At 44.7% G+C, this 14465-nt stretch overlaps 1 protein-coding gene across 2 annotated transcripts in view; it reads left to right on the forward strand.

Moving 5' to 3' along the window:
- The first annotated feature begins 2533 nt into the window (after positions 1-2533).
- Positions 2534-14465, forward strand: part of LOC147420297 (uncharacterized) — a 67130-nt gene continuing 55198 nt past the window's right edge. The window contains exons 1-6 of one of the 2 annotated variants that reach the window (XM_086505025.1): positions 2534-2742; positions 3385-3566; positions 3676-3928; positions 4755-4907; positions 5010-5060; positions 5163-5364. In XM_086505025.1, coding sequence (XP_086361151.1) covers positions 2641-2742; positions 3385-3566; positions 3676-3928; positions 4755-4907; positions 5010-5060; positions 5163-5364 — 943 coding nt within the window. In that variant the 5' untranslated portion in view covers positions 2534-2640. Of the gene's footprint in view, positions 2743-2937; positions 3279-3384; positions 3567-3675; positions 3929-4754; positions 4908-5009; positions 5061-5162; positions 5365-14465 lie in introns of those variants that run through there. The other variant, XM_086505024.1, reaches the window with a different exon arrangement.

Below are 14465 nucleotides of genomic sequence, written 5' to 3' on the forward strand. Positions count from 1 at the left end.
TTCTCTCAGTCTCATTCACTTGCACGCACAATATCCACTCACTTTGTTCGTGATCATAGCACTCTCCATAAAGACAGAAGGGTCTCTCCTTCCCTAAGAACTAAAAGGAACCTTGAGCAAATATAAATCACTAATCTTGAGAAAATACAACATTCATTCCGATGCACCTTACACCACCCTCCCTCTCTTCCACTGTCTGCACGTCCTCTCTCGCCCCAAAATCTCCTTATTGCCGCATAACAATCGACGTGCTGTCAAGGTCGGCGGTCGGGGGGCAACAGATTTGCGCCCTCTATTAAGGTTGGCCGTGCGATTGCTGCGAACTCAGCAGCCCTCATAAAATTGAGACCCACAGAAACGACAACAGCAGTGTGCTCAGTCAATCGTTGCCGCCTCAACATACGGAATGTGCTCAAAGCCTTACAACTCAACATGCGGAATTCGTTGCACCTTGAGACAGTCTCGTTGAGCTTCGGACAACTCATCACGCAGAATCAACACCTAGCAGGTGATAGTGCAGTACAAGCACCAGCATGTGATAGTGGAGTACGTCAAAATTTGGTCTTCAACAGTGCATTGAACACCCCCCTCCCACCAACACTTGACTGCCTTCACGCTACCAGCGCAGCAATTGAATGACAGCAATGCACGTTGAGAGAGAGAGAGAGAGAGAGAGAGAGAGAGAGAGAAGCTTCTACGCTGCCTCTCAGCTACAATCGAAAGCTTCTACGCTGCCTCTCAGCTACAATCGATGCCCCCCCCTCCCCCTCCCTCCCTCTCTCTCTCCCCCCCCCCCGACCTGTTCATCTTTCATCTCTCCACGTGCTGACAGATGTTCCACCCCAATTAAGCCCATAGTTCCAAGATTGAAAGCCAGCCTTATCCTCTGATTTTTAACCTAATAGAAGTATTGATTCATCCTAACCTCTATATTTACAAAGTTAAATCCTTACAATCTTTTCCATGACCTTAAGAATAAACCCAATCCATAAGCTCAAGCATAACCCTAAACCCTAAGGAGCACTTGTATACCATCCTTTTTATGAGAAAACTTGACCTTCAAAGCATTTTTGTAGTGACACAAATCCAAAATCTTGAAACTTCTATGTTTCAGATACTAGTAGGGCCGCCCGCCTTCGGCGGCCTCTCTCTCTCTCCCCCTCTCTCCCTCTTTATCGCGTGCAAAGGGGCTTGTTTTTGTTTTGGACTTTAGCCTTCAGGTCGCAGATTGCGACACGTGTAAAGGGCTCCCCTTTCCGCCATATTATGTTAGTAGATATTGTCTTTAACATGGAGCATGCCTACCTCTATTTTGTTTGACATCCTATCCAACCGTAAATTGAATCGTGAAGTCATATACTCACTCTCCCTGTTTCAAAGCTGATCAATCTGCGTAGATTTTGGTTAAAGCACCTCAAAATTGTTTGTCACACATATTTAGTCACAAGATAGTCAAGGTCTATAAAGGGGGTTGTAGATGCGTCAAGGTTTGCAACCCCCTTTGGAAACCTTGATTATCTTGTGACCAAGTAAGTGTGACAAACGATTTTGAGATGCTTCTTTAACTAGAATTTACGATGAGATAAGGATAGAGAGATTTTTGTTTCTTTATTGAAGGCAATTACATTCGATTATGTGTGCAAACTCATTGCATAGGGATGGACAGGCCAATCTTAGTCTCTTGCTCGGCATTGTAGCAAGGAAGCAAGCTTGGCTACATGGTCAGGGAAGGTCCGATGGATGTAGGGTGACTAGGTATGGGTCCGAGCGAAAATATTGGAGCCAGAGCAAAGCTATGAGGGGCATGCGTGTGTGTCCAGCATGCGACGGGGCTCAAGTCTCTGTGTTTGAGCATGCTGCGGAACGAAAGAGAAGGGGAACATGGTGGCCCTCCAAGGCTCTCTGTGTTTGAGGGTGGTGGAGAGGGGCTGTGGACAGGTGCACAAGAATGCTCAGTAGGCGGCGTCCGAAAGCAAAAGGGAGGATATTGGGGGGGGGGGGGGGGGGGGGGGAGCAATGCAAAAGGTAATTACTTCCCTCACTATATTTGGAGATGATTGCACTCTCTCTCTCTCTCTCTCTCTCTCTCTCTCTCTCTCTCTCTCTCTCTCTCTCTCTCAGAGCATCTTTGCCCTGCAAAGTTTAGAGATTTCATAGATTTCAAGGTATATGTTAAGGTTTTTTTTAAAAAGGGTAGCTCACATTTTCAAAAAAAAAAAACACTTCTATAAAGGATAAAATGCCAGTCAAAAAGCAATCATGGACCACGACCTAAAATTGACGGTTGTTTTCCTTGTCAAGGGTCATTTTGACTGTCAAAAGAACATCCTTTCATTTGACAAGCTAGAATGTATGAGTTACCGTGTATATGTGTTTATATACGTGGACTATGTAGATATTTTTCTTCCTTATGTAGAACCCCTTTGTATAAAACATGTGAAAGGGGGCCTGACGTCAGACACTGACGTCAGACAATTTTAAGGCAACCCTGCCCCATCCTCTATTCAACCTTGCAATTCGCACCTCTATTAGTTTGTTTTACGAGATGGGAGGTGGCAAACGTCGTGAGAAGGCCGCCTGCTGAAGCCGCGCGTTAACGCTTCACGCGCAATGCGCAGGCCCTAAAACCCCATTTCCAGCATGGCTGCCACTACTCGCTCCATCCTGCACGTGTTAGAGACCTACCAAAAGTCCCGCATTGCCTTTGTGCAGACTGTGGCAGAGCTCGCCACCAAACCCCAGGTTTGTGAGTGCATGCACGCGCATGTGTGTGTGTGTGTGTGTGTGTGTGTGTGAGAGAGAGAGAGAGAGAGAGAGAGAGAGAGAGAGAGAGAGGAGTATAGCGCCCACACACACACACACACACACACACACAGAGAGAGAGAGAGAGAGAGAGAGAGAGAGAGAGAGAGAGAGAGAGAGAGAGAGAGAGAGAGAGAGAGAGAGAGAGAGAGAGAGAGAGAGAGATCATGTCCACATGTCCAAATATAGTCAGGGAAGTAATTACCAGTAGCTCGGTTGGTGAGGATGTTTGATCAATTCATAGGTTCAAATCTCGACTGTAGCTCATTCGATCGCACATACACTTCTGCATGTGAAGCAGTATGGGGGTTGAACTCAGATGGAAGGTGGCTCACCACTCCAAGAAATGGGTGGAAAGAAAGAATGTGCAGAAGATTATCTGCACGTTAATTAATTTGTGTCATGCCAGTAGCTTAATTGAAATGCAGTACAACCTTCATGCATTAATTGAAATTGTTAGCAACTTAATCCTTCAGGTATTAACAATAACTGGAATAGCAAGCCCAAGTTAACTAATGTAAAAGATGCTGCCGAAGTCCCGAGTTCATTCCCTCATAAAATGTGCCTTTCACTTGCGTGCAGAATGTCGAAGTATTGCATAATGCTGGGGTCATGCAGCTTCTAAAGCCTTTGCTACTTGACTGTGTGCCACAAGTTCAGCAAACAGCCGCAATCGGTTTGGGAAGGCTAGCAAATTATAGCGAGGAGCTTGCAGATGCGATTGTGTCGCAAAAGATTCTCCCTCAACTTGTCCTATCACTAACGTAAGAAGATTCATCCAATTTTGCTCTTATTTCCATGTACACACACAGTCATAATTTCTATTTTTTTATGTTCCTTGAAGCATAGCGAGTAGTCCTGTCTATCTTGCAGGGAGCAAAACAGATTCAGTAAAAAGGCGGCAGCTTCTGTTCTAAAAGCTGTTGCCAAGCATACAGAAACTCTTGCACAAGCAGTCATTGATGCTGGCGCTCTAGAGCACTTGGTGCTTTGCCTCGAAGAATTCGATCCAGGAGTGAAAGAAGTGGGCGCTTCCGCTCTTGGCCAGGTTGCTAGACATAGCGCAAAGCTTGCCCAAGCTGTTGCTGATGCTGGAGCAATACAATTTCTGGTTTTATGTGTGCAGGTAACTCTCTCTCTCTCTCTCTCTCTCTCTCTCTCTCTCTCTCTCTCTCAAAATAGGGCCTGAGGGACTGTACCCTTTGATATTACAAAAGAGGCAGACTCTGCCAATTCAAAATACAGCTTAGAGCCACATAACAAGATACAAGCTTAGGCAGTGAATGGATCTTTTAGTGATCCTGTGATGCTCTGGATGATGAGGAGATAACCAGAAATGCTGAGGCTGACTGTAAAGGCGTAAAATGACAACTGTTAATGGGCTCAATATGATGAAACAAGGTGACTTCTCTACATAAGATGATGGGAGAGTGTGTGTTGCCCCTGTTAATGTCTTCTTTTAAACAATATGTACGGTGATAGAGAGAGTGTGTGGCCCCCTAGTCAAGGCCTCTGTTTAAAATTCCATCAAAGCGTAGGAAAAAACATTGACTAACCCAATGGTCCCAATTGCTCAACACCACCTTCCACAATTGCTCACAAGAGGCCTTGCGTAGGTCAAAAAGGAAAAACCCATCATAGGACAGCAACGAATTTGCACAATGCCCTGCCTATAGTGACGAGTGGCCAACCACAAGAAGGGCCTCAGCACCAAGTGAAGAGATCTATATTATTAGACACATCGGCCATCTGGAAATCGAACCTCTTATACCATCCACACTTTCAAAGAAATCTGAGATCAAATACTATACAGTAGCATAAACTTAGGACCATCTCACTCCACTGAATGTGCGCATGTGAACCAGCTAGACTTCGGTCGAACAATTTATTTGTACATTTTTGACAAGATTTATGTGCCTACAAGAGTACTAAAATTCAAAAGTTGCTTCTAGGAACCAGAATTGTCTTTGCGACGAGCCTCAGCACTTGCTCTTTCTGACATAGCAAAACATACTCCAGAGCTTGCTCAAGTTGTGGTGGATGCCCAAACAGTGCCTCTAGTCGCACCTCTTGTCACCCATACCGACACCAAGTTGAAAAGACAGGTATGATAAGAAGAATATTAACCAGCTACTGATTTAAGCTTGAAAGAAACTGATTTTCCTATATGCAATGATTAATTAAATGATGATTTTGATCTGCTCTAGGTCTGCTGCTGTCTCAGCTCTGTCGCAAAGCATTCTACAGAGCTCGCAGAGGTGAAGAATGATCTAAATAATTATCACCACTATTACCCCCATGAATATGGTCAGATTTCAAGTACATTTGCAAGATCTTAAAGCTAGCTTTTATACCTGCAGGTTGTTGTGGCAGCTGATGTGTTTCCAAAGATCTTTTTATCGTTAAAAGATACTGATCCTCAAGTCAGAAGAAACACAGCAATTGTAGTTCGCGAAGTGTGCAAACACAATCCACAGCTCGCTCAGCTTGTCGTGAGTAATGGTGGAGCTGCAGCGCTTGTGGAAAATGTGACAGAAACTTACGGAAGTGAACGTCTACCTGGTATTCTGACTGACAAAAGCAAGTCGATGTTGTTTAACTGCAAACAAGAAATAATTACACACAAAATTGAAAGGCACACTTGCAAGCAGTGTTAAGTTTGGAGTTCATAACTTAAGCATTACATGAGTTCCCAAGAACACATTTTGTTTTAGCTGCATGCAAATGTCCTTCCATTAGCTACAGCCTACAGCTCTTTCACACAAGTTGAAGCAGAAATGTACGAGGGAATACGACAGTCTTGATGAAGCAGAATGTACGAGGAATCAAAAATGCAGGGAGAGAGCTTAATAAGCGATGGCCCCTTGCACATGGTCAAGAACTATCCATTTCACCAAGTTGAAAGCTTTTATTATCTCAGTCGGTGGTGAGCAGCTGCCCATAGTAGCAAAGCTGTCACGCCCATACCCCATACTGCAAAAAAATGTCTTTGCTCTCAAAGCCTAGGCCAGACATGAGGTAACAGTCAATGCTCCTTGCTCTCCATGAGTACTTTTGTCACAGTCTCGTGACATCATATGACAACGCAGCTTTCCAATGATCGGAGGAGTTACACACTCTGAATGTCCAAGACATGCCAAACCTGCCTCAATTGTGTACCCAATCTCTTCAGCTTTAATGCCCAACTTGATAGCCATCTCTAATGAGATAAAGTTTGCCTTTGCACCCTGACTTTACCCCAAGCTCTGTATAGCACTGGCATCAGAGTTTGGCCTATCCCCCACCATTTGTGGCACTAAACCGGCGTGGGTTTGGGCTCCTTTCCTTTCCTGTCCTCTTTGTCATCTGAGTCAGCTGGCCTCTTCTTCTTTTGACAATCAGCAACAAAGTGACCAAGCTACTCGCAAATGAAACATATACCCTCAGCCATTAAAGCCTTCTTTTCATCGACACACTTACGCACAAAGGCTTTTTTTGTTTCTTAGCCTGTCCTCCATAAGTCTCGGCTAAGTCTTTAGCTTTCTTTACTTACCTTGAACCTTGGGAAGCTTCAAGAGCCGCTTTTGCAAAGGGCTTCTTTGCTGAATTTTTCTTTAATTGACCCCTTTCACGTTGCCCTCTGTCACAAACTGGTTACGTGGCAGCAGATCCCGTAAAACGCTCCAACAGGCTGACTGTACGGACAGTTCACGTGGCAGCTGTACGGACACCGCAAATGTGCTGATTGCTGACGTGGGAGTTTTCCGCAAATTGCGCTAACATGGCTGACGTAGCAGTTGTACGGATCAACGTAAATTACGTTGGCTCATTTTTAGGACAGCTTTTGGGATAACTGCTTTTAAGATTAAAAGCTTTTGAGTTTAAATGCTTCTGGGGCTCTGCTTTTGGGCATCCCTTGTACCTTTAAATAAGTGGGCAAGGCCTCACTTCTTAGAGCATCTGGACGCAGAGTCTGAGAGTGAGCGACGGCCTACTCTCTTGTACTTTGAACACAGATTAATATAAAAAGAAATACCGAAAGGGGTGCCAGTCTTTGGGGCCAATACCTCTAGGCACGGTACTACGTCGGTCCGTGTCAATTTTGTGAACTGTTTTGAAGTGAATCTGTGTTGTGTCGTGGTAGGATCTTGACTTGGGGTGTCCCAACTCTGTTACAATGGTATCAGAGCGCGGCCGATTTCTCTTCTACCGGGAAATCCGATCCTTTTCTCACGTTATGGATTCCAACAAACACATCATCTCAACAGCAGAAGTACAGATGGACCCGGCCAAGATTGAGACTATACGTGATTGGCCCGATTTGAAGAATGTTCATGAAGTTAGAAGTTTCTTGGGCTTATGTTCTTACTACCGGTAGTTCATTAGAAAGTTTGCAGAGGTCGCTTCCCCTTTGCATATTCTGACACAGAGCGGAGTCCCTTTCTCGTGGGGATTCCACTGCCTTTCAGACTTTGAAAGAGAATTGACTACGGGACCAGTTTTGACTTTGCTGGATTTGCAAAACTCATTCGAAGTATATTGTGATGCTTGTGGTCGTAGTTTGAGTGCGGTCTTAATGCAAGAAAGCCATGTCATTGCCTATGGGAGCGGATTGTTTTCAAGGCCGGAATTGACAATATAGATTTATGAGAAAGAGCTTTTGGCGGTTATCCATGCTCTTACTCAGTGGCGACATTACCTACTCGGAGCCGATTTTACGGTCTTTACTGATCATAAGAGTTTACGCTATTTCTTGTCACAGAAGCAGCTTTCGAAAAAGCAGATGCGGTGGACTAACATCTTGTCATAGTTTCACTTCCAGATTGTCCATGTACAGGGACAGAAGAACTTGGTGGTAGATGCTTTGTCTCGGAAGCCGTTAGTCTTGGCTATTTCCGCGATTCACTATAGAAGCTTCAAGGACATGGTCAATTAGTACGCCACAGATCCAGATTTTTCGATGTATTCACACGAATACAAAATGGGGAGGTAGTAGCGGGATATTCCATATAGGATGGCTACTTGATGACGAAAACGATGTTGTGCGTTACACAGCCGTTGAGGGAAAAGGTTCTAACCGGTGCCACTGTCCACCATTTATGGGTCATCGCGGCATAGATACGACCTTGAAAGGTGTGGAGCGTTACTTCTTTTGGCCAAGACTCAAGAAGGATGTTGACGATTTTGTACCCAGTTGCTTGGTATGCCAGAAGGTCAAGTTTGACAAGCATAAAGCACAGGGATTGTTACAGCCTTTACCCATTCCCACCTGCACCTGGGAAAGTATTGCTATGGATTTCATTTTTTATCTTCCGAAGACACAGAGTGGGCACAATGGTATCTGGACTGTTATTGACAGATTTAGCAAGCAAGCTCATTTCATTCCAGTAAAGAAAATAGTCAAGCCGGATCATTTAGCGAGACTGTTCATTGCCCAGATATTCAGATTACATGGCATGCCTGAGAGAATAGTCTCTGAGAGAGATTCCGACTTCACGAGTTTTTTTATAAAAAAGGCTATTTGGGAGAACATTGGCACACGGTGTGAGCGGGATGAAAACACACACAGCGCCTCTATAACGACCCGACACACACTCTTGGGAAGATACACACACACACTAGGGGGCACCACTCGGCTTACTCAACACACCTGGCCGAGATAGGAAACACACCTATGGAGTGAGAGGAGCGAGATTATCCACTTGCCCACTCCACACAGAGACACACACACACACACCCAAAAAAACTCAGCTCAAAAGAGGAGAATTTCTGATGTTTAGATACAATTGAGCTTGGTCCAACACCAATGGGGCAAATAGCTCACACAATATAGGTAAAATAAGCCAGATACAATCACAAACTAGAGCAGAAACTTCGCTCATAGGAGAAACTTACACAGAAAAACAGCAGAAAAAGAGTGAGGAATTTGGCAAAATGGACGGCGCCATCGCGTCTGGAACGGCCCAAAACCCCAGTCTACAATGTCAAAGTGCTCAAATCCGACATCGGATGAGCAGTTTACGGCCAAAACAGGCTCCAAAATGAGCAAAAACACAGTTGCGGCTGTTCCTCCTCTCTTCTCCACGTTTTTTCTGGTCTTCTCTCTGTTTTTTCAGTTCCCACACTTAGCTTTTTTAGTTGGGCACCGTTGGCCTTTTAGATGACCTCAAATGGACCCCGAATAGGCCAAAAACTGACCTCGCAGTGCATAGTTGTCACCTTTTTGCATCATTCGCACACCTGGCACTCAGCTTTTTTCCAATAATGCATCTCGCCACCACGTGAAGTGGCCCCAAAAAGTGGTCCTAATGATGACCTTTCTGCATAACTCTCACAAGAAAACACCCACGTTGTGTCCGTCCTCATCCGCGTGCAAATATTGACCTCATTCGCCCTCCTGACGCCACTAGATGCCATCTGACGCACCTGCTGACCTCACGTCGTCGGCCCGCGGATAGCTTCCTCGAGAAGTTTTACGCGCTACCAACTCCTCATTATTGTAGAAAAAACACACTAATACTGATAATAGTGAAAATCGCTGCACTATGTACATGCTGTCCTACCTGTACACATGTGGGCTCCACGTAACCACCTGGCTCTGGAAAATGGGCAATCCTTTATTTGATGCACCATGCATGTATATGTACATATGCGCAATTCCTTGCTCCAAAAAACTCCTGACATAATTTGCCCATCCCCTAGCCTGCTAGATCATTCATGATCAGCAGCAGCAAAGAGAGATATGAGACTCGCCGCATCACAGGTCTCCTCATCCCTCATAAACACAGCTTGATCCACAGACAGCTCATCTTGCTCCACCATCATCAACCTGGCATGATACAACTTAAGACGCAATCCATTTACCCTTGACGTATGTAAAATCCCATCCAGGTTAGCCAATTGATATGTACCATTCGGGAAACACTCCACTACCTTGAAAGGGCCTTCCCACTTAATTTGAAACTTCTTTTGGAAGGTGTTATCCAGTTTGCTGTTGTAGCGCAAAACCAAGTCATGTTTCTTGATACCCTTACTTTTAACCTTTTCATTTATCTTTGCCAAAGCCTTATCCTGCATCTGCCCATAATGCTCCAATGCGCTCATCTTATCCAACTGGACCTCTTGTAACTGCAAGAGCCTCTCTTTGAATGCATCACTAGGCGACCCAAGAAACTTCTCTAACATCTTGACCGCAGGCAACTCTACCTCCGCAGGCAATAGTGCTTCCTTTCCATACACCAAATGAAATGGAGTAAACCCTGTACCTGTCTTCACCGAAGTACGGTAAGCCCATAATGCACTAGGCAATTCCAAATCCCAATTCTTTCCTTGGTGCTCTGTCACTTTAGAAAGAATTTGTACCAACTCACCATTAAATCTTTCATTTAAGCCATTACACTGCGGGTAATAAGGAGTGGTATGCTGGTGCCTAATCTTCATCTTTGTGCATAAGAAGTCTAGCAGTTTAGCCCTAAATCCTGGCCCCTTATCTGAAAGTAGCTCTAATGGCACCCCAAACTTGCAACATATTTCATCATACACAAATTTTGCCACATCCTTTGCAGTGATCTGTTTTACTGCTATAGCCTCTGCCCATCTAGAGAGATAGTCCACTGCCGTCAAGATATAGCTTTTGCCCCTGCCTGTGATAGGTAACGGGCCTATTGCATCAATCCCCCACTTTTCAAACACATCAAACGCCATAATGGTTTTTCGTAGCTCTGGCTTCAACACTCTCTTCCCAAATGCTTGACACCTATTGCAAGACCTACACCAATGGTGAACATCCTTGTGCAAACTAGGCCATACATACCCCTCTTGCAAAATCTTATGCAAGGTGATCTTTAGAGCAAAATGGCCACCACATGCGCCTTCATGATTCTCTTCCAACACTCTGTAAAGCTCCTCCCGCCAAGGTACACGTCTCAACACGAGATCAGCCCCTTTCATGTATAAGACATCACCAATCAATTTGTACCTGTATGCTCTACGCACAAAGCCATACTTCTTAGACTTCTGAATCTCCTTTGGAATGATTCCTGTTAGCAAAAACTCCTCTTCTTGAGCCAAACTTTCCCGGCCATGATAAAGAGGTAAATTGGTCCTCAACACGAATAGCTCCCCAATCATGCCTTGAGCTGCTTCATGTGCCTCTCCATTTAGAGCACGTTCAATGTGTCTGATGCTCCATGCTTCAAACTTTTTTAACAGGCCTTTAATTCTAAAGCACATTTCCTTCAATGAGGTGTTCTTGCTCTTCCACACACCCAGCACTTGCTTCACCACTAACAAGGCATCACCTTTTATGCTCAACCTTCGAACCCCATGCTTCAAACAAATGTGTAATCCGGCTTCCAATGTAGCATATTCAGCCTCATTGTTACTATGCGCATCCAATTTGAACCCTCTCTTGCATACTAGCTTCCCCTCTGGATCATAAAGTGCTATACCCCCTGAAGCTGCATCATGGCTCTTTCTGTATGAACCATCAAAGAACAACACATGTGCATTGCTGATCTGTGGCACTTCTTCAACTACCTTTCTCACCACCTCTTCCTTAACAATAAGGGGATTCTCCTTGTAGGTCAACAAATCAGCTAGGGTAGCCCTTGTACTATCTTCCACTAGAAAAGAGAACTCAAACTCTTGCAGCTCAATTACCCATTTCTTCACCACATTTGACATGTTAATACCATTAATTAACTGTGGCAAAAAGGCATAACTCGTCAAGAAAACAAAAGGCCGTGGTAGCAAGTAATGACGAAATCGTCGACAAGCAAATATTACACTGGCCATCACTAGCTCTACTTCCGATAACTTTCTCTCCGCTACCAACTTCACTCGGCTTGCACAATACACTGGCCTCATATAATGGCTGCCCTTCCCCTTTTGCAATAGCATAGCTCCAATGGCATCATCCCCTACTGATGGATTTACATAAAAAACTTTCTCCCAATCAGGAGCCTGCATGGCTGACAAACCCCCTAACACCTCTTTCACCTCTTGAAACACTTCTTCACACTTGTCATCCCATTGCAATGGGTCATGCTTTGCCACTTGCTGTAATGGATAAAGAAGCTGCGAAGACAATGGAATAAACCGTGCCATGTACTTCACTTTGTGTATAAAGGTTGCCAATTGCTTCGTACTCGTAGGTGATGGAAGAAGAATAATAGACTTAACCTTGTCTGGATCAGCCTCAATGCCATTTTCTGACACCATGTGGCCCAATAACTTCACCCTTGGCTGTGCTAGATGACATTTCTTTGGATTTAGTTGTCCTCCACATTCATCATATCGAGCCAATACCATCTGCAGCTTCTCATGGTGTTCAGCCCTACTGCTATAAACACAGAAGTCATCCATAAAAGCTTTAACACAACTACCAATGAATGGTTCCAACACCCAATTTGCTCTCTCTTGATAGAAGGAAGGTCCATTTGACAACCCAAATGGCAATACTGTGTAGCAATAGCAGCCCCATGGCGTAATAAAAGTTGTCTTTGTGCGGTCTTTAAGAGCAATCTTCAATTGAAAATAGCCTGAAAAACCATCACACACACTGTACCTCTCAAAACCTGCCACTGAATCCAAGATTTGATCAATGAATGGAAGAGGATATGGGTTCTTCTTAGTGGCTGCATTTAAGGGTTTAAAATCTACACAAATCCTCCACTTCCCATCCTTCTTTGGACTGACTACTACTGGACTCACCCATTCTGTGGTCTCCACAGGGACTATGAACCCTGCCTTCAACAACTTGTCCACCTCTTCTCGCAAGGCTTCCATTTGCTCTTGACCCATCCTTCTTAGCCTTTGCCGCACTGGCTTAGCACCTTCTTTCAGCTCTATATGCATCTCTTCACCCTTGAACCCTCTGATCTCTTCATATGAAGTAATGAACAAATCAGGAAAACTAGCCAGCATATGCAAATATATGTCCTTCTCCATAGTTGAGAGGTCTCCACTGATCATTTGTGTCATTAATTCCTGCTTCTTTGACAACTCAACCTTGGTTTGCATCAGCCCTTCAATCACTTCATAAGGCCCTTCACTTTCATCTGCAACCCCATTCGCAAATGGAACTAAACCAAACTCCTGTATTTCTTTGTCCGTCAAAAGAAATGCAACATCAGCATCCTCATCACTGTTGGTGGTGCTATCACTGTCCTCATCTGTCACCGTGTAAGAGTCTTCATCACTAGTCTCATCCTCATCTTCATAAAGCTCCTCTAATCGTTTCCTTGTGTCCATATTATAAAGCTTCTTGGTACCTGTCTTTCCATAGAGGCTAATCGTACCATGTCGCCAATCTTGAACAGCTCCCACTGCACGTAACCATGGTCTGCCCAGTATAATAGGATATGCTCCCAACCCTGCTGGCATCACATGAAAATCAACCACTGCCTTTGCATCATATGCCTCCACTTCTAAGCTCTTTACAACACCCAAGCATTTTACTTTTTGATGGTTTGCCAATCTGATCCGAAACCCTGACACCCCAGCCACTGTGAGACCCATCTTCTCAACGTATGAGTGTGTTATGACACATATTTGGGCTCCGCCATCCACATAACCTTGTCCCAAATTTTTCCTTTTATGCCACACATCTACTATTGGACAAATGTCTGGTAGCTCATCCATTGCCAACACCTTCACTGAACCTCTCTCTGGCTCTTTCTCCATTGGGTTAACCATCCTCTTCCACTGTCGCTTTAGCTTAGGCACCATCTCTATAAGCTGCCCAAAAGTAACATCTGCCTTCCTACTCGTCAGATCCTCCTTCAAGTCATAGCTTAATTGCCCATCCCCTAGTGGAAAATCTGAAACATGAAACTTTCGACGAGCTCTCCTTTTCCTCTTGGCCTTGACATCCTCGCCTTCATGGCTCTTTCCTTTCTTCTTACTAGGACCTGGGGCACTTCTTCCTTCCTTATCCTCTGTGGTCCTCTTCCCAATAGGCATCACTAATGTATCCTCTAGCTTTGATGCCTTCTCCAAGGTGACTACACTTAGCACTTTTGTCTTTCCCTTTTCCTCCTGGGTCAGTCCACTGGTTCCTTCGTCTCCCTTAATTTCGATGCCATAATCATTTGACCTAGTTAGCACCTGTCTTGGGAATGGATACATGTCTCCCCCCATCCTTGGTGGCTTATCACATTGCGGGCTGATGTGACCCAACTCTCCACAATTATAACATGTGGGCGTCTGCCTCCAAAACCTACTATTACTTTGTCCAACACCATTTCTAGGTCTTTCTTCACCTCCTGGCTGATTTGCAAACCGCCCTCGACCTCGATTATTTCCCACTTGACCTAGCATGTTTAGGCTGAGATTCTTCATCAGATCAACCACTTGCCTCATGTCTTGCCTTAGGCCATCATCTTGCACTGCTGTAGTGACCACTGCTGGCATAACCTGAGTAGTAACAGGAACCACTGGTTCATGATGAACCCCTGACATGCGCCCTTGTAAAGACTCTATAGGCTGAAATTCAGACCTCATTGGCAAAGACTCCACCCCTAACTGGCTCATTTTCCTCAGCTTCCACTCTTTGTTCCTTGCTACCTCTAGTGCATCCTCATATGTCCTAGGCTTCTTTAGCTCCACTCTCCAACGTATATTCTCCCAAAGACCAGCCAAGAACCTGTCCTTCTTCATCATGTCAGGCGGGGGTACCTGTG

The sequence above is a fragment of the Adiantum capillus-veneris genome, chromosome 28 (genome assembly GCF_014529385.1).
Source record: "Adiantum capillus-veneris isolate H3 chromosome 28, ASM1452938v2, whole genome shotgun sequence".
Taxonomy (NCBI): Eukaryota; Viridiplantae; Streptophyta; class Polypodiopsida; order Polypodiales; family Pteridaceae; genus Adiantum; species Adiantum capillus-veneris.